Source organism: Gordionus sp. m RMFG-2023, chromosome 3, assembly GCF_954871325.1.
Source record: "Gordionus sp. m RMFG-2023 chromosome 3, tfGorSpeb1-WG-v2, whole genome shotgun sequence".
In the NCBI taxonomy this organism is placed as follows: domain Eukaryota; kingdom Metazoa; phylum Nematomorpha; class Gordioida; order Chordodea; family Parachordodidae; genus Gordionus; species Gordionus sp. m RMFG-2023.
This window is the reverse complement of record NC_088777.1, coordinates 21,645,053-21,670,076: the sequence shown is the minus strand read 5'-3', so window position 1 is coordinate 21,670,076 and position 25,024 is coordinate 21,645,053. Positions and strand designations below refer to the sequence as shown.

At 29.2% G+C, this 25,024-nt stretch overlaps 1 protein-coding gene across 2 annotated transcripts in view; it reads left to right on the top strand.

Moving 5' to 3' along the window:
• The window catches only part of LOC135926464 (nucleolar protein 56-like), a 55,330-nt gene that overhangs the window by 16,475 nt on the left and 13,831 nt on the right, over positions 1-25,024 (top strand). For both annotated transcript variants that reach the window (XM_065462351.1, XM_065462352.1), the window contains 2 exons: positions 2,898-3,106; positions 14,617-14,768. In XM_065462351.1, coding sequence (XP_065318423.1) covers positions 2,898-3,106; positions 14,617-14,768 — 361 coding nt within the window. The remainder of the gene's footprint in view (positions 1-2,897; positions 3,107-14,616; positions 14,769-25,024) is intronic.

Here is a 25,024-nt window from a genome sequence, read left to right as displayed (position 1 = left end):
TAATAGAATTTTCACTTTATCCACCCCACCCTAATGGAGTTATAATTATCCATATAATAAATTGATCTTTTTCGAAATATTATGTTTATTAACTTCATCGCTTTCATCCTGAAGACGTAGAGTTCAATATACTGATCGATCTCCATATTAGCTTTCATTTGTTACCCATTTCGATATATTATGCTAGGCTATTTTTAACCCCCCCCCCCCCCCCACTCTGAAGAGATGAGTATCAATATAATCAATTCCCACCCCATTACTTACTTCGAAGACATAGAGTGATGAAAATCAATTAATTTCTTTAATAGCTATCACTTGATGTCCATGTCGACATTATGTTAGAAAATTTTACACCCCCCCCCCCTACGTGCTCTTGGACACATAGAGTGATTGGCATTAATGTAATCATATGATCCTTGTATTAACTTTCATTTGATATTGATTCCCTTGTTGATATATTAAATATAAAATTTACCCCCCCCCCCACCAAGTACCTTGGCCATATAAAGTTTTGAAAATCCATTTATTAGCTTTCATTAGATGTCCATGACAAGGTATTATGTTTAAAAATATTCACCCCACACCTACAACCCGGATGACATATATTGTCAAGTATCAATGCAATTGATTTTTTTATTAACTTTTATTTGATACCCATGTTCACATTAATTTTTACCTCCCTTCCCCACCTATACCGATGACGTAGTGTTGAGTATCATTGTAAATAATTACTTTTTGTTAGCTTTCATTTGAAGGACAAGATATTATCTTTAAAAAATCCCCCACCACCCTGACACATATATTGTTAAGCATCAATGTAATTAATTTATCTTTTTATTAGCTTTTATTTGATACTCATGTCAAAATATTTTGTATGTTAAAAAATTGTACCCCCCATCCATGACCTAGACCGAGAGGATTAATAAAACTCAATATTAACAGCAAAATTTGTGAGTGATTTAATATTTCTTCTAATAAATTCAATAAAAAATTCTGAGAAAATTAAAATTATTACGTTGCAGAATCGTCATTGTAATAAAAATATCTGAAATTCAATAAAAATACTTATCTTTAAGTCTGTGTCCTGGTTCGACTTAATTAGGATATTTAATTGCTTTTTAGTATAGGCTAAAATGTTTTTGAACGGGGACACCCAATTTTTGTTTGTTTGTTTTAAGTATGAACAAGCACTCATCTTTTTTAAAAAAGTTATTTAAAAGCCATCGAAAAGTATTTTTTTTAAAATGTGTTTTAATTGTTTATAATTTTTTGTTTTAGATATAAATAGTGAGAAAGTTAAATGTAAATAACATAATTAAGACTAAAAATGTTATTCTGTTTAGTAATATGAAATATATACAGTATATAATATTCAGAGTTGGGCAGGTCCTCTGGAAAAAGAATGCATATACAGATTCTTTATAAAAAAATTAATTTTAGATACAGATACTCATCTTATTAAAAATATTAAAAAGATATATTTGTGTTTATTTTAATATAAAAGTGTCAATACCACATCCTGATATTATAATGGTATATTTAGTAGATTAACAATTTATCTAATTTGATTAACTAATATATACAAATCAAACCAACTTTACTCTAATAACTCACCGTTCTATTGATATCTGCCTAGCAATCCAAGGTCTAGGGTTCATATCTTGTGTGGTGAAATTTTTCCATATTTTTTTTAAAATGAAATTGATATAAAATATTAAAATAATATGGGAACTGAGTTTTTTAAAATTTAATTAGTGTTGTTAATGCTAATTAGATTTATTGGAGATATAATTAAAGATTCTACTAAGTTGACTCGGCTCAATCTATTAACAACAGTAATACTTGCAAGTAAAAAGTTAATACATATACTTTTTACGTTAGTTATATATTTTTAATCTTTGCATTTAATAGATTTTAAAATTATTTCTTTAATTTTTGTCATATAATTTTTACACATCTTATTTTATATAGTACATACATGCAGGGATCCAAACCGAAACGAATATCGGTTCAGGTTCGGATAAAAATAACGGTTCAGGTTCGGTTCGTAAAAATTAAAATATCGGTTCGGTTCGAACCTTTAAAAACCGGTTTGAAATAGGGAATAATATTTCTATCAAATGTGATTGATGATTTTCTTTAAAGCAATTCGAATATAATTAAAATTTTTGCAATATACTAGTAATAACTTACACAATATTTTATAGGCGTAACATCATGAGGCTCGAACCGGTTCAGAGGCATTTTAGCGGTTCGGTTCAGGTTCGGCTAGAATTTTTTAGCGGTTTAGGTTCGATAAAAATCCCGGTATTTAACGGTTTAATGGTTCGGTTCAGGTTCGGTTTGGATCCCTGCATACATGTTATTTTAGGGGGAGGAGGGTAGGTATAGGTTTTTAAGGGGGTTTGCTTCCAGTGAATATTCTGTTATGTAGACGCTGCTTATCAATATAAACTACCATAATAATATAAATTTAATCATGGGGTGTCCAATGCTTTTTTGGACAGTATTGGAAGTCAACATCTTTATGCTTTGATATATTATGGACAAAATAATAAATCTGAAAGTTTTTATAAGAAATTGAATATGACAACAGAGTTATTGGACGCTGTAGGTAAAGCGAAAGGTTAAATGTTTTTATAAGCGAAATATGAATAAAACGGAAACCCATAAATTTATTTTTAATTTTTTACCATTATAAAGTGAAAAAATTGTAAATTTTTTATATTTTGGAAAATTCCATGATTTAATGGTGAGGTTATATAAAATTTTGATTAATATTTGACATTTACTTTGTGACAAACTAAGATTATAAAAGCAAGTAACGCTACTTGTTTTATTATTTATTGATTAAATAAATTTACTTTTATAAAAAACAATTAATTTATACATTATAGAGAATGGTATTCCTATCATTTTCCTGAGCTTTACAAACTTGTACCGGATAATTTGCTTTACGCGAGAGTAGTTAAATGTTTTGGAGACAGAAAAGGAATTTTTAATAACGCTACTAACAGTGAAGAACTCAAAAAAAAGCTGGCTGATATTTTAAATCACGATTTAACTTTGATTAGAGATATACTAAAGATCGCTAAATCGTCAATGGGTATTAAAATATATTATATTTTTTTAAATTTCTAAATCGATCGGGGAGGGGAGGGGGAAGTTGAATTCCGAAAATTTTAAAGAAACATACGTTTAAAAAATATTTGCGTTGAAGTAAGGACTATTATCTTAATATAAAAAATTTGATCTCGAAAGGTATTTTATTTATCAAATTTATTTCAAACATCATTTTTAGAGATTATCGGATCAAATTTTTACTGGTATCGGGATCATAAAATTTTTTAATTACCAGACCAGGTCCCATACCGGATATTATAAAAAAACCATTTAACTCTCTTATACGCAAGAATGTTAATTCAATTAAATAAAAATGTATATTAAGATTTGTTAGCATTTTTCAACAGCGGATAAATATAATTAATCGACATTATTCAATATTTTATTCACCTAAAGTTGATTTTTTTTATTTTGTAACTAGTTTATTAATTTCCCACATATTTTAAACAATAGAACGCAAAATTATCTTTTTTAAATGTGTTAATAAAATCGATATTTTAAAATAACCGGCCGGACCCAAAGAGGAATGACCCAGACCGTTGTCGGATCTTAAATTTGGTACATCTCTAATTATTTTATTATGTCTAGACTCTTCAGAAAAAAAGAATATTGTAAAATTTTATCTTTAATATGAATCAGAGACTGCAGGCCCGGATATAAGCCTGCTCCGGGTATAGGGGCCGGGCCATATAATTTTTTTTAAAATTAACCCAGTCTGGGCCTAAATTTTTTTTCCAACAACCATGGCCTGGCCCAAAGTTTTTGTGAAATATACCCCGGCCAAATATTAAAATTCGAATATATATATATATAATAAAAATATAATATAATTAAAAATTGTATCATAAAATGATATATATATTCATTCCTTTCTCATTTCCATTTTATTTCTCGTTAATTAATTTAAGAGACTAATTTAATTTTGATTTTTAATCAAAAACTATAAGGAAGTAAAGAATAACTATTTAAACAATTACAATATATATAATAATCAAATCCAATTTTTATCTAAATTATTAAATTTAAAAATGATTAAAAAATAACTTACAACATAACCAACCAAACCATTTTATTTGTTCATATATACTTTACTATACAAGCTAAATAAATCAGTTATTAAATTAATTTTGAGACTAATTTTTAGACATCAAAAATACATTATTACAAAATAAAATACATTTCGCCAAAAATAAACACACATTTACTTTTTTTTCGTTAGTATTATATGAAAAACAATATTCATAGAATAATTTTAGCAGTTCTAAATATAAAATGTTTACATATTAGCTGAAAAACGAACGGCAAAATGCCGAATTGATATATTTTTCCCAGGTCGAATTTTTTTTAAAATTAATTTATATGCACGAGGCGGGCTGAATTTTTTTGGAAAAATAATACGAGCCGGGTCTGAAAATATAAAGCCCAGATCGGGCACAAAATTATTTTTTTTCAAACTTGGGCCGTGCAATCGGTATACCTATGCAAGTCTGTTGTAAATAATTGTTTAAAAATATCACTTAATTAAATAATGATTACTAACAAAATTATGACTTTACTTGAAACCTAATCTTATTGTTTTACGGCTAACTCAAAATTTACACAACCTTTTTCTATAACTCGATTTATTTTTTCTACGAAGAACAAAGTAATAATTTATTATCCATAATTATATATATAAAAAAAAAAAATTTTCTTCCAAAAAAATAATAATAATCCTTTTTTTAATTTTTTAAAAAAAAATCTAAAAAAAATATATCACGTGTCTTATTATTATAATTATTAACCAATCAACCTTATTTTCATCGGTTGATTGGCATTACGCATAAAAATGTATAAATTCGTATAAAAATACGACATGCCACCCCTTTATGGGATCAGGGCATGTCGGTAAACCAAAAAAAATTTTTTTACATGTATCTATTTATATTTGCGAGGAAAAAAAAAATTACATGCTTACATTAATGTTACACGAATATTCCCATACATAGTCACCTTAGGCCGACATGGGACTGCTCCAAAAATCATCTGCGCTAGTCGTCGGTAGAACACCAGTGGCTATAGTGGCCATAGCTCTCTGCAACACATCTCTTTCTCTATGTCCGCGAGATTTCCCCAATTGTTGCACTCCATTATAATTTTGTCTTTTCGGAGGACGTCTATCAGTAGGTATGGCCGGTCCTATAAGAACGGAAATTGTCGGCTGCCCCAAATTCATCTCGTTATATATCCTCTTTTGTCCCTCATGTGGCTCTACCTGCGGATTCTCCGATAACACCCCCATAGGTACACGATCCCTGGGTAGTTGCGTGTATTGATGTCTAAGATGACCCTCGCCCTGACAATTATAACATCTTTTCCGTCTAATCCCATATGTCGGTGGCTGATTTTCATTCCTGCGTCCTTCTCCCAGGGTCATACCATCATGCTTCTTGATTAACGTGACCTGGAGATAAAAATCTCCAAGGTCCGCGAGTCGGGAGATTGTCTCCATCTCTCGAATGTGATGAAATATTTATGGATATCTGGTTCAAGGATATACGTTGACTTTTTCTTTGTCTAAGTTTTCAGAAAACTAGTAGTAATGATTTAATTTAAAAAAAAAGACTTTACAACAACAAAAATTTCAATTTAATAAAAAAAATATAATTTACTGGTTCAAGGATATACGTTGACTTTTTCTTTATCTTAGTTTTCAGAAAACTGGTAGTAATGATTTAATGTAAAAAAAAATGACTTTACAACAACAAAAATTTCAATTTAATAAAAAAATATAATTTACAATTTAAAAAAAACAGATATATTCTCTTTATTTAAAAAAAAAATATAATTTACAATTTTGGGGAATTAAAAAAAATAATCCAACAACTTATACTATATTCTTCCCATAAACATTAATTACATTATGGAACGTTTCTTCTCGCTGCCTGAAAAAAAATATAATTTATAAAGGGAGGAAAAGATAAAAAAATAAACACAAAAAAAAATAAACACATACTCCATATACAGTACCCTCTCGCATTATCATAATATATAATCTCCTCCTTTTAAATGATCGGCCAACCAAACCAAAACTTCTTAATTCTCTTTTTTACGATATCAAAACAAAAACTTTTTAATTCCTTTTTTTTACGAATATCTTCCTAGTACCAAGACTAATGTTCAACAGCCGCAATTTTCCTATAAAGCTATGCACAAAAATGTACGCACCAAATGGATTACAACTTTTTACCCCTTCTTTTTTTAACAATAATTACACTATATTCACGAAATGAATTACAACACCTTCTATTCCTTTTATTTTTTAACACTTTTATTCATTTACAATAAATAAATTACCACAATTTCAATCTTTTTTCCTTGTTTATTACCGACAGCCGGAACATTAACCAGTTTAACTTAACATTACATATATCTACATATACTTTAATTTCTCGTAATATTATCGAGATAACCTCCTTTTCCATTACAAACCTGGTATAATTTAAACTACGAATACATAAACCAAAACTTTATTTACATTCATTTCACCCTTATGCTTTATTTTTGCATAAATATACATATGTACTATTGCTCTAAGATGAGCCTAAACCCTCGGGTTGCAACCAACACAATTAAACTAAAAAAATAAAAAACTACTTGAAATTCCTAATTGTACATCTTTATCATACATCATTTTTCTTTTTTTTAATCCTAGCTAAATCTACTTTAACCTCCTTCCAACTACCCTCTACTTCTGACATAATCATTATGGCGCAAAACCGTGCCGCCCCTTTCCAACTTTAACCACGTTCAATTTCGAACCTCTATTCTCGCTAACAATACTCCTGACCCATTTTTTTCCCTTCCCATCAAACACGGGTCCATACCTTTTTTCCAACACCGAATTTAATTTCCTGGCATTCCAGAACTGCCTTCCCTTTGTCCCTTATCTTTAAAAAATCCAACGGCAACTTAGTCCTCCGACCCAGGAATAATTCCGTAGGACTCATTCCCTCCCGATTTCGTGAGTTAAGATAATACAACTGAGCTAAGTACGCTCCATCCTTATAATTTACCGCTTTCCTTAACCAATTCTTAAAGACAGCTACCATTCTCTCAGCCTGCCTATTCGAGCTGGGATGATAAGGCGGAGTCAAAACATGTCGAGTCTGGGTTCCCACACAAAACTGTTTGAATTCATCGCTCACTAATGCTGGTCCTCCGTCAGAAACAATGGTATCTGGCAAACCAAATCGGGCATACAAATCCTGTAATTTTTTAATCACTATTCTGGTGGTATATCCCTTAACCTCGGTGTATTCCACCCATTTTGAATACGAATCAACCAACAAAAAATAAGCCCTTTTATCCAGATCAAAGAAATCTATATGAAGACGCTCCCAAGGTTTCCTTGCCCGGGGCCAAACCTGACCTACCTCCTTATGGGGCATAGCTGAACACGTATTACAAGGAACGCATTTTCTTGTAATTTTTTCAATATCATTGCCCATCCCTGGCCACCAAACATATTCCCTCGCCCAAGATTTCATCCTTTCCCGACCCTGATGCCCCGCATGTAATAAATTCAAAATTTTGCCACGTAATTTATAAGGAATTACCGCTCTATTTGACTCATTACACAATCATCAACAACTGACAATTCTCTTTCAATTTTTTTAAAATCTTTACCATTATTCTCCCACTGTTTCTTCCCCGTTACATATAGTTTTATTTGACTCATCTCTTTATCTTCTAAAGTACTGACTTTAAGTTCTTCCCAGTTGGTAGGACCTCCCCGTAGCATATGTGAAAGCGAACAAACCAATGCTTTCTCATTGTCTCGAACCTTATCCTTATTTCCTTCACTTAATCTTAATCGAGACAAAACGTCAGGCAAACAATTCTCTTTACCGCGACGATATCGGATCTCCACGTTAAAGCTGCCCACCAACAACAACCAACGTTGTAACCTGGGAGACATCATTAACTCCTGATTGTTCTTCCGGAACAAGTGAATTAACGGCTTGTGATCGTAAAAATTACAAATTTTTTACCAATCAAATATTTACGACATTTTGTCAACCCAAAAATCACAGCCAGGGCCTTCTGTTCAATCACAGAATACCTGGTTTCCACCTCACGAAAAACACGCGAGAAAAACAATACGGGTCTCTCCAAGCCCTCTATTACCTGTAATAACACACCACCAACTCTTTTATTTGAGGCATCTACCGCCAAAACAATTTCCAATTCATTATCAAAACACACCAGAACCGGCTCCCTTCCAATTTTTTCCTTTAAAATTTCAAAAGCAATTTGCTGTACATCCTTCCACTCAAAAAATAAATTCCCTTTTTCAATAAATCATATAACGGCGCCGCAACCTTTGCAAAATCCTCCACAAACCTATGGTAATAATTGACCATACCCAAAAAAGACTGCAACTCAGCCTTAGTGTCAGGCCGTTTCATGTTCGATATATTCTTCAAATTTTTATCCAAAGGTTTCACCTCAATTCCATTAATCCGATGACCCAAATATTCAACCTCCATTACCCGCAGAACACTTTTCTCCTTACTAGCTCTCAAGCCTTTATCACGAATTCTCCTAAACACTTCCTCCAAACGTTGATTATGCTGCTCCGGCGTCACGCCAGTAATTAACACATCATCCATATAATAAAATACTCCTTCCAATCCTTGAAAAACTGACGCCATAGTCCGTTGAAAAATGGGAGCAGATACACTCAATCCAAATGGTAATCTACAAAACGCGAACAATCCCTTTGGAGTAGTTATCGTCAATGATTTACGGATCTCCTTTCTCAAAGGTAACTGCAAATACGCCGACGAAAAATCCACTTTGGAAAAATATTTCGCACCCTTCAACTGAGCCAAAATCTCCTCAATCCTAGGCAATGGATATTTAATCTCCACCACCCATCGATTTACCGTGACCCTGAAATCCGCACAAAGTCTTAATTTACCATTTGCCTTTTTAACTGGCACTAACGGGGTTGCCCATTCGCTATATCCCACAGGAATAATAATGCCGTCCTTCACCCATCTATCTAATTCCTCATCGATCTCCTTCCTCCATTCGAAAGGAACTCGCCGACAAGCCAAAAAGATCGGTGAAAAACCCTCCCTAAGTTGAACATCTACTTGATAATCATTTAAACAACCTAATTTTTCATCAAAAATGATGCCATACTGCCTCACTAGAATAGGAATAGCTTGATTAACTTTACTCCAATCCTTTTTTCCCCCGACCATAATTTGCTTCTCATCCATCTCATCATTAAAATCCAACTTACTTGATTTCTCCATCATCTCCTCCGAAATTTCACAAATTTTATTATCGGTATTATCCAAATTTCCATTCTCTTCAACATCCACTATTACATCATCACTAGTATTAAAAATATTCTAATAATTATTGGGAGGGCCAAGCTTGGTTATCCAATCCCACCCCATAACAGTCTCAACATTCTCCTTTACTACCCATAAATCAAGGAAAAATATAGTATCATTAAGATTAACCCCCAATCTAGCCTTTCCCAACACAGCGACTTCCGACCCATTAAATTGTCTGACACACATAGCCTCTTTTTCCAGTTTACCCCCAGGCCAATACTTATAAAAATCCTCCTGCGACATTAGAGAAATACTAGCCCCGGTGTCAAATAGCATTACTATATTCCTATGGTCAATCTTCAAACTAACCCTTGGACACAAACATGGGCCATCTAATCTTTCCGTCATTAAAATATCATATGTTTTAATCAGAGAATCAGCGTTTATTTTATCTAAAATAATAATTTCATTGGCATTCTCATTGCCCCTTAAATTCAACTCAGAATTTAAATTTTTATTACTGACAATTACCTTTCTTTTAACAAGATTTGTGGGACATCTTTCCCAAATAAAATTCTTAACATCCCTTCTAAGAGAATAACGGATAATATTCCTCGGATATTGTTCCCACCTAAATCGACTAACCTCCCTCTCAGGGAAATTACGAGAACGATTTCTTATTTTAATTCTATCATTTCCCTCATTTCGACTAATAATATTAAATGTTTTTTTTATACAAATTTTTCCGAACTCTCGGAGCCCCGACTCCTATATGATTCACCTTGCAATCATATAGTCAACACGAATTTCGTGATACTTCCATGCAGTCCACAGCTACATGTCCCAGTCTTTTACATTTAAAACATATTCGAGATTCATTCACCCTAACCACCTTTACACTAGCATTTCCTATTTCCGATCTCTTTAACGGAAATCCATCTTTGAACCTTTGTTCTGGGACCACGCAGGTATCCCTTTTATGTCCTCTCCATCCGCAACGATGGAAAATGATCATTTCAACAAATCTTTTGTTTCCTGACAATCCTTTATTTTCCTCGTAATCATCAAATTTCTTATTCATATTTCTATCATCCACCTGGCTCTTAACCGGACCTTTGCTCTCCTTCATCAACGCATTGATGGCTTCTTTCATTTCCAGGAGGATCCTATCTGACCTCTCCCCAACATTTCCAGCCTTGATTTCCTCTAAAACATCTTTTAGATTACTTTCCAAGTCTGCTATTTTCTTCCCATAAATATCCGATATTAAATTAAAATACGTTTCTGCCATTTTCTTTTTATAAACATCTGACACCGCAGTGTCCTTCTTCCAACTGCAATATATGCCTGCCAGTACCGCAGTACCCCTTTTTACCAAATATTTCGCCAAAATCACCAATATATAAATTATTACCATTATTCCAATTATCATTCCCTGTTTAATTAAATCCAATTCATCAAAATTCTTATACAAAACTTTAAGACCCAAATTCTTATATAGTGAAATCTTAGCAGCCACGCTGTGATCATCATTATACCTAAAAAAATAAACCATTTGGTCATGAATCTTTTAGTCAATAATACTACTCAATTACAAACACTTTAAATACTTGTAGAAAATATTAATACAGCACCTTAAATAAAACTTCACTGGCAAAATCGTATAATGGTTAGTACAAAGGCGCAGTCAAAAATTCTAAAAAAATTATACAATTAAAAAATTTTTGAATTACCTTCTAAACCGAATAACTCTTAGGAAACTATCAGCGTCACAAGGCACCACTAACAAAATTATGACTTTACTTGAAACCTAATCTTATTGTTTTACGGCTAACTCAAAATTTACACAATCTTTTTCTATAACTCAATTTATTTTTTCTACGAAGAACAAAGTAATAATTTATTATCCATAATTATATATATAAAAAAAAATAAAATTTTCTTCCAAAAAAATAATAATAATCCTTTTTTTAATTTTATAAAAAAAATCTAAAAAAATATATCACGTGTCTTATTATTATTATAATTATTAACCAATCAAACTTATTTTTATCGGTTGATTGGATTACGCATAAAAATGTATAAATTCGTATAAAAATACGACAATTACTATATTACTTTATCCTAACGTAAATTAAAGGATAAATTATTTTATTCAAGTAAAACACCACGATATTGTTGTATCAAATATATTAAATGATAATTAAAATGATATGATAATTTTTAATGTAAAAATATAATCAACAAAATTATAGTTATAATGTACATTTATATCTCGGATAAACGATGACAAAAACATTATATAGTATATAAAAATTGTATAATTATGGATGTATATTAAAATTATATTGCCAAGGGAATGAAAAGGATTTAAATTTCTACGAGCGGGCACCCACTGATTCTTTAAACTAACCCGATCGCCCTCTCATTGTTTAAAAATTATTTTTCAGCTTCCCCATTGTCTGAATAGGTGGGAAGGTTAAACCCCCGTCTATTCCAGGCCTCTACCCCTTATTGCCAATCCATATTTGCGAATACTATTCCTCTAAGACAATATCGCGAATCAAATATCACAAGTTTTTTTATAGCCAAACTCTTAAACGAGTTTTTTAAAACGGAAACTTGAAACCTTTATTATGAAAATGGTCTAAAAAACAGATTCTCTCTCAGTCGATCCTTTCTTATTTTTATAAAACTTGATAGGCATAATAAGGCGAATGCAGGGGTCATATACACTAATGGGAAACGTCCAACGGGGTCCCTATAATTCCAAGTTTGGAGCCTCTCATGGGCCCCCACAAAATATCTTGTAGTTGGGTTTTTTGAGGGCTTATATAATATATTGGAAGGCTTAATAAATTTATATCTTATTACTACTAACTAACAAAACCAAATCAGCAAATAAGTAATTATAATAACTTATACTTTAACATATATTATCTGCAACATCTTTTCTTACAAGGCTGCTATTTAATACCAAAATTTGATACATGCCTTTATTAATAAGGTGGTGATACTTATCAGATAATATGGTTATCAGTAGAAATAAAATATTAATATTATTGCTTTATTTGTATAACTTTTACAACATGAAAATTCTCTTTCAAGTTTCGACTGATTTACAAATATTTTAAAATCCGGATTCAAGCTTTCTAAAACGTCAAATAACATTTGAGCGGGAATTTTTATAGATGATGGGTATAACTTTAACAAATTACAAAATTTTGATAATAAAAATCTTAATCACTTTAATTTTTTAAAGGTAGTATGTCTAATCGTAATTCCATACTTAGTTATCATTTTAATACTATAAATAGAAGCAAAATTATAAAAAAAAATAATTTAGGTTAGGACTTAATTGCAGCGCTTAAGCTTTTCAATGTTAATTTTTATAAAAGATTTGAAAATTAATAAAATATATCAATCAAAGGCTCAATCGATCAGATACTGCAATTAGGCCTTAGACGTTTAAGAAAAATTAATAAGACATTTTTTTTAAACAACCTTACTTCAACAACTGTTATTAAAGTCACTAATGTCATTTGTTGAAAATTTTAATTATTCTGAATGAATATGTAGAAAATTCATCTTTCAAGCACTTTATATAATATAGATTGGGGATGCCTTAAAACTAAATTAACTACTTTCTAAATTTGAAATAAATTTTTGCCACAAGTAAAGTTTTGAATTTACCAAAAGGTCCGAAGTTATTGGGAGGGATTGCAATCGAGTACTTCTCGTTTCATTTGAGCTTTCAGTAACAAATCCATATCCATCTTTGCTGTCCCATCACTCACCTTATTTTTAATTCGTATCGATGTTTTTTGAAATAGTTTGGGGATTTAAATCCATAGTTTATTCAAACCACAATTGTTATTTAAAACCACTTGGCACTCATATATATGGCTTTATCTCACCTTTATCTTGGGTACTCATCTTACTAATTTTTAGGCAGTTCACTGAAATAAATTCACGATTTTTTAGGCAGTTCATTGAAATAAATTCACGATATTGTCATAGCTATAAAGTGACACAGAATGAAATTCGCTGAATTGGCCTCGTTTATTACCGGCTTTAAAATTCTTTCACAAGAAGTGTTTGGCGATTAAAGTTGCTCTATATTAACCTGATATGAATCCTTACATATATAAAAGTCAACTTTGAAGTGTATCAAGGGCAATATCTCTACAGTATTTTAAAGTCTCCACCTAGTGTATTATTTATGACTTGTTTTAATAATATAATTACCATCACCCTCTCTAATATGGGCTAAAATAAACAGTATATGTTGTATTCCATATCAAATCAACTGAAGATTCAACCCGACCCCCTTCGATTTTTTTTAATATTTGCATGTTAGTAGTATATACACTAACTAATAAAAATGTAAAATTTTACTTTGAAAATCGCCTTACTTCATGAGATATGGCCATCTTTAGAAACGCGGAAATTCCAAAATACACTATATTTAATTTTAAATATCTCAAAAAGTAATTAAGCTAAAGGCATGATTTAAATTTTATTAAATAGCTCTTTAATATGACATAAAATATTTTATTGAAAAAAAGTCTATTTCCAAAAACCGGAAATGGCTATAAAATAAAAATTGCTCTTTTTTTCTTTTAAATTTTTTACAGATAGACATTATACTTCTTAGTATTTGTATAAAATCCTAGATTGGGACGAGTACTGGGTCAATAGTTACTTTAAATATCAGTAGTATGGCTTAAATTCTATATTATACCAAATATAAAGTGGGCAATATATGTGAATAATAGCATTAAACTAAAATCTAAAAATCTGATTATTTAATAAAATAAATTTTATATCATAATAAAGAGCTATTAGAGCTATTAGAGCTATTAGAGCTATTTAATAAAATTAAAATCATGTCTTTAGCTTAATTACTTTTTAAGATATTTAAAATTAAATATAGTGTATTTTGGAACTTCCGCCTATCTAAAGATGGCCATATCTCATGAAGTAAGGCGATTTGAAAAGTAAAATTTTACATTTTTATTAGTTAGTGTATATACTACCAACATGCAAATTTTTAAAAAAATCGAAGGGGGTCGGGTGACTTTTTTTGGTTGATTTAATATGGAATACAACATATATTTTTTTATGTTATTATTTATGCTATATATTATTTGGTTAGGAATGGATATATCACCTCTTGATTTAAACATGATTGGAAAATTTACCGACAGAGTTATAGCTTTAGGTGAATTTAGGAAAAAATTATCGGTCTACCTAAACGATAAAATGAAATGCGTCGCACCAAATCTTTCGGAATTGTTAGGGGATACGGTATAATATTTTAATATATTGTCGAGTTTTTAAAGAAAATTTGCTTTATAATTAATGCATATTTTTTGATATTTTAAAATTTAAAATGTATTAGGCGTAGACTTGTGCGCCGATGTCTTAATCGACGGCGGCGTTATTTTTTTATTTTTTCGGCGGCGCGCCGGTTTCGCCGCCGCCTTTTAAATTGTCGGCGGCGGCGGCGCGATATTTATTTAAAAAATTTTTAATTTATAAATCAAAGTATTACATTTTTTATAATTCATTTGGGCGCTCTTTTCTAACACATTGTTAACATAGTTTAATTCATTTTTTAAATTATTTCCTGTCTCACTTCAATTTAAATTATTTTCTCATTCTCAGAAATAGACTATGGAATTGCATTTTTACTCAGATCAGAGTCATAGAAACAACACATATTAGTAATATTCTATTGATTTTTTATAACAAATTAAAATAAATTTGGAATGCAAGCAAAATATGAAATATAATAAATCAGAATTCAGATTCAGCAAAATTATAATTGTCATGAATAAATAGTATTTTATCAAGATTCGTGGGACATAAAGAAGTCCTTTTTGCATTGTATTAAACCAGCAATGGAAAAAAATCTTTCTCTGGGTGTACTGGTTGCAGGTATAGAAAGAACCTTCCTAGCTAAATCAGCAAGCATAGGAAGTTCCAGTCGCTTTTTTTTCCAAAAGATTAATGCATCCTCTTCTGGGATATTATTTTGGCTGAGCAAAATATGGCATTCTTGTTCAAGATTACTAATATTGTTATAATAGTTAATGGAAGGGAATGTTTACGAGCTAATTTAGCTATATAAGAGCTTGATGTTTGACCATTATCCTTAACTTGAATTACACTCTGTGCATTTCTATCATGCTCTAAAAGTTTTAAATGTCGAATTAAAAATTGCAATGATGTCGTAAAATTCGAATTTAATTGAAACAATTTTAAGATTTTGGAATCTGGTATCAAATAGAGTCACTAACTAAAGTTTAAAATATAATTTTATTTATAAAAATATAAAATAACTTGAAGTTCAGTAATGGGAAACCTATGGTCAAGCTTTTTTTCAAGCAATCAGATCTATTGCTTTGTAGGGTATCTATTTTACTGCAATATAATAACCCTAGTTTATTGTCGATCCCTTGGGGGAAAGAAATTCCATCGACTCTCAGGGATTCAATACTTCGTAAAGCTCGTCAATCTCCCATTTATTATTTAGGAGTTTTAAAGATTGTTTTCCTATTTTATTTAGAACATTTATAGGAATTTTATTTACATTGCGAACAATTTCTAGCATAATTAATATGCTGTGCCAGCAGGTAAGGCAATTTAATTTTAAAGTTTTTGTATTAATTAGATTGGTTGGTGCAATGCCATTTCTATTATTCGATTCATCAGACATATCAAAATGATCATCAAAGTATGGATCAGAATCATCAATATCCAAAATAGGACCTGTCTCAAATTGACTGCAGACTATGGGTTTACCGATACCACTTTTTGGAGGCCGATCCGGTCTGATATTCCCAATATTAAATTGATATCAGCCGATTACCGATCCGATATCATATATAATATTGTATTCTGTAAAGATACCAATGGTTTTAATTTTTAATATACTTTTTATTAGTATACCATCTATATTAACTATACCATAACTTATGTCATTTAAATATATTATAATGATCAGTTATAGTTTATATTCAATTCAATAAAATATTTTTATTGTTAAATCACTTTTATATAATAGGTAATACATATTAATCTATATACATAATAAGTAATAAACAAATATATGAAATTTGAAATATATCAAAGATTTCTTTTTAGAAATACCAAAAATAAGTAATAAACAAATATATGAAATTTGAAATATATCAAAGATTTCTTTTTAGAAATACCAAAATTTCCAATTTATCAGAGGTCAGCCTGCGGCGATGGTAACTGTCAATATCACCAGCTTCACTAAAAACTGATTCGGAAGAGATTATCGCACACTTTTATTAACAGAATGCCCAAAATAAATAACAATATGGCAGAATGTTAATTAATTAATTAATTATTATTAAAAAATATTACATAAAAATGGATTATGATTTTATTTATAAAAATAAATGATTTTAGCTATACTTTAAAAAAAAAATTTTATAACATTTTATTTTTGTTAAAGACGCCATTTTATATCAGATCGGAAAATTTTATAATATTGGCCGATAACCGATAGTTTAAAATGGGTGACATATCGGCCCTATCCGATAAAAAATATCGGTACATCCCTACTGCAGACATTTACGATGCTCTTCCTCAATTTCACATTCCAAATCTACTCGATATCTGAGGGCTGAAATAATTTTTCTAATTTTTTATTGGATTATGTTTATCCGAATCTTCCTCATCTTTTTTTCCCAATTTTAAGTTAGGTTCACAATAGATATAATCAGGCATTATTGTGCTTTTCTTATTTTCATTCATCAAAATAAGATTTCCAAAGTACCTTTAGTCATAACTTGATTTATGATTAGTAGTGAGAGTTGTTATTTCATTTTATATAGGGTGGTTTTAAACGTGCAAGTCCATAAAAATAATTAATATTTATTGTTTGTGGATATGAAATATGATTTAGGAATGAATGTAAATGATATACATTATTCTATAATATATATCAATAGAATACAATTTATATATTATTATTAATGTTGATATTCAAATTTAAATAATAATAATTTAATATATAAATGTAATTAAAAAGAATTCTAAAAATTATACACGCCGCGTCGCCGCCATAAAAAAAATTGGCGGCGAGCTGGCTCGCGCCGATGATCTCAACCAGCGGCTGTTTTGGCGTGAATAAAATAATTAGGCGTCTAACCCCCCCCCCTCCTCCCAGAGCTAATAAAATGCAGGTTATTAAAATATTTTTAAAAAGCTTTCGCGATTAATTAATCACTGATTTTATGGAGTTAGCGAAGCCTAATATAAGTGCTCTTATTGAATGGGTGGAATGGCCTAAAAATCTTCTCTTCAGAAGAAGACGCCTAATTGGAATCGATAAGAATTCCCAATTTTTTTGCATTAAAATGTATCAATAATGTCACGGTATTCCGCTGCCACCATGTTGTGGTAGGCAGGGAGTTGATGAATATATTTTATTTTATAAATAGTTAAAAGTATCAAAATATATTTATATCTGTCTAAAGTATCAAATTCTTATTATATAAATAAATTTGAATTATGATAAATGAAAAAGATATAAATAATAATATACCGGGTTTCCCATTTAACCCTGTATTGCATACTGTGTATCTCAAGCCACATACCACAAATTATATAATAAATATTTTATAAATAAATTTTAAATCAATTGCATGGTGTGTATTTGAAGCCATATTCTATATCTTCGATTGGAATTTTAATTTGGGCCACGTGATCTATTATTTATTTTTAATTTCGCATTTTATTAAACCCTATTTTTAAAAATGGCTATTTTTTTATAAAATTTTTCTTCTCAATTTTCTACACATCGTAAAAGGATAAATAATATATTTGACAAATTTCAAAACATTAAAATTAGATAAATAAAAGGTAAAAATTAATGTTTATGAAATTATTTTATATATATTTATTATTTTTGATAATTATATTTTGTAATAATCATACGTTGCTTTAAAGACACATTATGCAAATAAGGTATTTTATTTGAGTTTTATATTTTTAGAATTATGAATTGTGGTACCATACCTAATGATAGTGAAGATTCAAATTTAAGTGAATCGTCTGATGAGGAGTTTCTGTCAACCCAAAATAATGATTTAGGTATATTTAAAATGTATGCTCTTATATAATCTATAAATATCTAGATTTCAATGAGAGTGATGAATCGGAAGAGGATGAAAATATAAATAATGAAAAAGGAATCGTGAGAAAAATGATTTGGAAAAATTGCTTAACTAATTTACCATTAGTTATTCCAAAGTGGAAAGGAGAAAACCCAACGGTTGATAAAGTAAAAAAACAATGGATTATTATAATACATATCTCAATGATTTATTACCTCTAATTGTTTACGAATCAAATTTATATGCAATTCAATATAATTCCAACAAACCTTTGAATTTATCGATAGATGAATTAGAAAAATTTATAGGAATTATTTTTTACATGTCAATTATTAAACTTCCCAGAGCACGTCTCTACTGGGCCACCAATACAAGACAGGCCAAGGTGGCTGATGTCATGACCCTAAATCGCTGGGAACAAATCAAATCATTCATTCATATAAATGATAATGACAAATTTATTCCACTTGGAAGTGAGGGCCATGACCCACTTCATAAAATTAGACCCTTGATAACTATAACCAATAATATACTAAAATCTTTATCGATAGGGGAAAATATTTGCGTAGATGAGCAAATAATTCCATACAAAGGGATGAGCAGATTAAAGCAATATAACCCCCAAAAGCCCAAAAAATGGGGCTATAAAGTCTTTCTACTATGCGGAGATGATGGCCTTCTCCATAATTTTGAAGTATACTCTGGGAAAATACTACCAGCGGAAGGATTGCCTGATGTTGGAGCAAGTGGCAATGCTGTGCTACGTTTAATTTCTTATATACCACAGCAAATTAATTATAAATTATTTTTTGATAACTGGTTTTGTTCACCAAATTTGCAAGTCGTACTCGCTCAAAGAGGGATATTTTGCGCGGCCACGGTCAGAGGTAATCGACTACCAAATATCAACTTCCCAACAGATAAGGAGTTGAAAAAAAAGGACGAGGATTTTTTGTTTCAAAAAAACAATAATAAACGGGGTTGAATTAAATTCAGTGAAGTGGCACGACAATCGTGCTGTGACCTTATTGAGCACTTTTGTAGGTGCACATCCTCTTATCGATTGCGAAAGATATGATAGAAAAAAAAAGGATAAAATAATGATAAAATGTCCAAACATTGTTAAAGTTTATAATAAATCAATGGGAGGTGTAGATCTTATGGATTCTTTACTTTCATTATATAGAATTCATACCAAATCAAGAAAATGGTACCATCGAATTTTATTTCATGTATTCGACATGTTACTTATAAATTCTTTGCTATACAAACGGGATTATAATAGTATATCAATAGCAGGCAAGGATCGATTAAGTTTGTACAATTTCAAAATTTCGGTGGCGGAAGTCCTTTGCAAATATGGCAAATGCACTTCAAACAATATTCCAAAACGAAAATCAGTTCAAACTGGTAATCGGGAAAAATGTAAAAAAGGACCAGCTCAATATTTACCACTTCAAGAGGTTAGGAAAGACCTCACGGCTCATTGGCCAAAATATAATGATAAGAAGGGTAGATGTAAAATGCCAGGATGCTTATTTATAACAAAAGTATCTTGCAAAAAATGTGGTGTATATTTATGTTTTACGCCCACAAATAATTGTTTTATAGATTTTCATGAAAATTAAAATGTTTAAACCTTTAATATTTGTTATATTTAAATAAAATTTTATATATTTATAGTTTAAAGTACAATAAAAATTATTGTGGAAATAATTGAAATTTGTATCCTTAATTGCATAATGTGTATTTAAATCCACATACCGTTCATCTTCTAAGAAATTTAGAATTTTTTTTAAAAAAGTGAGCCATGAGATTATCAATAGTATCTAGAGAAATAAAAAATCTAGTTTGCCAAAAAAAAATTATTCTAACATAGTACATGCAATTAGTGTTGTTAAAACGCCACGAGTCGCAACCCCGACCCAAAGCTCGGGTCGTTTTATTCGACTCCGACTCAATGTTTGGGTCGTTTTTTTCGACTTCGACCCAAGTTCAAGCCGAAAAAAACGACTTCGACCCAAAATATGGGTCGTTTTTTTCGACTTCGACCCAAGTCCAAGCCGAAAAAAACGACCTCGACCCAAAATATGGGTCGTTTTTTACGACTCCGACTCAAAATTTGGGTTGTATTTTTCGACTCAAACTTAAAATTTGGGTCGTATTTTTCGACTCAAACTTGAAGTTAGGGTCGTATTTTTCGACTCCAACTTGAATTTTGGGTCGTATTTTTCCACTCAAACTTGAAGTTTGGGTCGTATTTTTCGACTCAAACTAGAAGTTTGGGTCGTATTTTTCGACTCCAACTTGAAGTTTAGATCGTATTTTTCAACTCCAACTCAAGGTTTGGGTCGTTTTTCTGACTTAGACTCAAACATCGGGTCGTTTTATTCAATCCGACCCAAAATATGGATCGTTTTTTTTAAAGACGCATTAAAGTTAGGGTTGCTTTTTTTCACCTAACCAATGATCTAGATCATTTTTTTCGACCAAAAGTCAAATAACATTTAGTAGATATTAATATTATAGGCGGGAAAGTTTCTTAAAGCTTCTTTAAATTATAACGCTCTGGATTAACTATTCCATCATAGTTATTTTTTAAAATTTTTAAGTAAAGATGTACCATAGAAAAGAGCCATTTGTTATGATGGTTATTTATGAACTTTTTTAAATGAAATAGATAAAAATATATATTGTAGACATGTTAAATCAAAATTTCAGTGAAGATGTACCATAGATAAGTGACAATTATCATAATCGCCATTTTTGAACTTTTTTGAGTTTTTTTAAAGCAAATTGCTAAAAATATATATTCTGAACATGTTAAATTAAAAATTCAGTGAGGATGTATCATAGATAGGTGACAATTGTCATAATCGTTATTTTTGAACTTTTTTCAATTTTTTTAAAGGAAATAGCTAAAAATATATATTCTAAACATGTTAAATTTAAAATTCAGTGAGGATGTATCATAGATAGGTGACAATTGTCATAATCGCTATTTTTGAACTTTTTCAAATTTTTTTAAAGGAAATAGCTAAAAATATATATTCTACATGTTAAATTTAAAATTCAGTGAGGATGTATCATAGATAGGTGACAATTGTCATAATCATTATTTTTGAACTTTTTCCAATTTTTTTAAAGGAAATAGCTAAAAATATATATTCTAAATATGTTAAATTTAAAATTCAGTGAGGATGTATCATAGAGGTGACAATTGTCATAATTGTTATTTTTGAACTTTTTTTAATTTTTTTAAAGGAAATAGCTAAAAATATATATTCTAAACATGTTAAATTTAAAATTCAGCGAGGATGTATCATAGATAGGTGACAATTGTCATAATCGCTATTTTTGAACTTTTTCAAATTTTTTTAAAGGAAATAGCTAAAAATATATATTCTAAACATTTTAAATTAAAAATTCAGTGAGGATGTATCATAGATAGGTGACAATTGTCATATTCGTTATTTTTGAACCTTTTTTAATTTTTTTAAAGGAAATAGCTAAAAATATATATTCTAAACATGTTAAATTAAAAATTCAGTGAGGATGTATCATAGATAGGTGACAATTGTCATAATCTTTATTTTTGAACTTTTTTCAATCTTTTTAAAGGAAATAGCTAAAAATATATATTCTAAACATGTTAAATTTAAAATTCAGTGAGGATGTATCATAGATAGGTGACAATTGTCATAATCGCTATTTTTGAACTTTTTTCAATTTTTTTAAAGCAAATAGCTAAAAAAATATATCCTAAACATGTTAAATTAAAATATCAGTGAGGATGTATCATAAATAAGGGACAAAAAATGGTTATTATATACGAGTAGTTAGGTACATAATAATTTTTAAGTGATAAAATGAGATGCTAATATATTTCTTGTAATTTTAATTTATAATAAAATTCTTAAATATGTTATTGTCATAGACTGGGTTAGAAAATCAACTATCACATAAACTCCTATGTTTTATTCATATTATATTTTTAAGTTTGAGGATATTAAAATATTTCCTCTTTGAAGTTACTAGTTAGGATAAAATTTACTTGGCACATCTTACAATGATATTTATACCTTGTTTTTTTTTTCGAGAATAAATTTTATGCGATATCTAATGAAGGAAATTACATATCATTGTACAGAGAATTAACTTTGTATATATTATCTGCACCCATATCTTTTATATCAATCTCTATCGATGACATTTTAAATTATATTGGAAACTAGATTGTGTAGATTTCTAAATATTAATTTAAAATAAGATGCTAGAATTAATTATAGATATATCTTAATAATTTGTATATGCATTTATTATTTAAAATCTCTCGTTTTAACCCTATTTAGCAAGAAAAATATTGACTAATCCTGAAAATTGGACAACTTTTATTAATAAAATTTATGTTACTCTAATTTAATTTGGCTACCCTCAAAAATAATAAAAAAAATTTGGAAAGTTAAAAAAAATGATTATTAATCATATCCCTATCCCTAACAATGAAGAAAAAAAAATCTCAACAAATTTGCCGTCTAGCTGGCACCACGCCAAGTAAAATAAAATATCTTTTTTAATTTTAGAATTTAAATAGACACTTCACTTCCATATGGAATTTTTAAACTAATAAAACAATAAATTTTTTTTATAAGTATTTGCGATTCCGGATGCATTTTTTAATATATTTTTAAATATAATTTAGTAATTTAGGCGAGCCATATTTTTCAAATATGTAGTGTTAAGTCGAGTTTTTTTAAGTCGTACTGTAATTCTGAGCGTTTTCCGTACTTTTGCATGATGGCTAAAGATTTTTTGTCGCAGCAAAGTACATACGTTGAGAGCGAGCGTGTCTTCTCAAGAGGGGTGAACACCGTAACAAAGAAAAGAAATCGCATGGCCTCCGAAACACTTAAACAGTGTTTATGTTTAAATTCATGGGATATCAATATCATGAATAATAAATTTTATATATAATTTTTATATCTATATATATTGTTAAATTAAATTTTTTGTACATTAATAAATATATATAATTTAAATAAAAATATTTAAACTATAAATGTATCAAATATTTAAGATGTTTTGAGCTTAGTATTCTTGTTTCAGGCTGTTGTTTTTTATGAATACTGGAGAATATTAGTGTTTTAATATTATTTGACTTTAAATTGATAACTAAAATAGTTTTTGATATTAAGATATAGAATTTTGAACACTTGAGAAAAATTACACATTAAAATTGATACTGGGATTAACTTTGAACCATGTTATAAAGCGCTTACTTTTTTTCAGGCGTTAATTATTCACTATTTTATTATGAAGAATATTATGAGAGCAATTTTTCTCATAGATTATATAAAGGTATAGATATCTATTATCAATTTCAGGATTAGTCAATATTTTTCTTGCTAAATAGGCTTAAAACGAGAGATTTTAAATAATAAATGCATATACAAATTATTAAGATATATCTATAATTAATTCTAGCATCTTAATCTTTTAAATTAATATTTAGAAATCTACACAATCTAGTTTCCAATATAATTTAAAATGTCATCGATAGAGATTGATAAAAAAGATATGGGTGCAGATAATATATACAAAGTTATTTCTCTGTACAATGATATGTAATTTCCTTCATGAGATATCGCATAAAATTTATTCTCGAAAAAAAAACAAGTATAAATATCATTGTAAGATGTGCCAAGTAAATTTTATCCTAACTAGTAACTTCAAAGAGAAAATATTTTTATATCCTCAAACTTAAAAATATAATATGAATAAAACATAGATGAGTTTATGTGATAGTTGATTTTCTAACCCAGTCTATGACAATAACATATTTAAGAATTTTATTATAAATTAAAATAACAAGAAATATATTAGCATCTCATTTTATCACTTAAAGATTATTATGTACCTAACTACTCGTATATATAATAACCATTTTTTGTCCCTTATCTGTGATACATCCTCACTGATATTTTAATTTAACATGTTTACAATATATATTTTTAGCTATTTCCTTTAAAAAAATTTGAAAAAGTTCAAAAATAGCGATTATGACAATTGTCACCTATCTATGATACATCCTCACTGAATTTTTAATTTAACATGTTTAGAATATATATTTTTAACTATTTCCTTTAAAAAAATTGAAAAAAGTTCAAAAATAGCGATTATGACAATTGTCACCTATCTATGATACATCATCACTGAATTTTTAATTTAACATGTTTAGAATATATATTTTTAGCTATTTCCTTTAAAAAAATTGAAAAAAGTTCAAAAATAAAGATTATGACAATTGTCACCTATCTATGATACATCCTCACTGAATTTTTAATTTAACATGTTTAGAATATATATTTTTAGCTGTTTCCTTTAAAAAAATTAAAAAAGGTTCAAAAA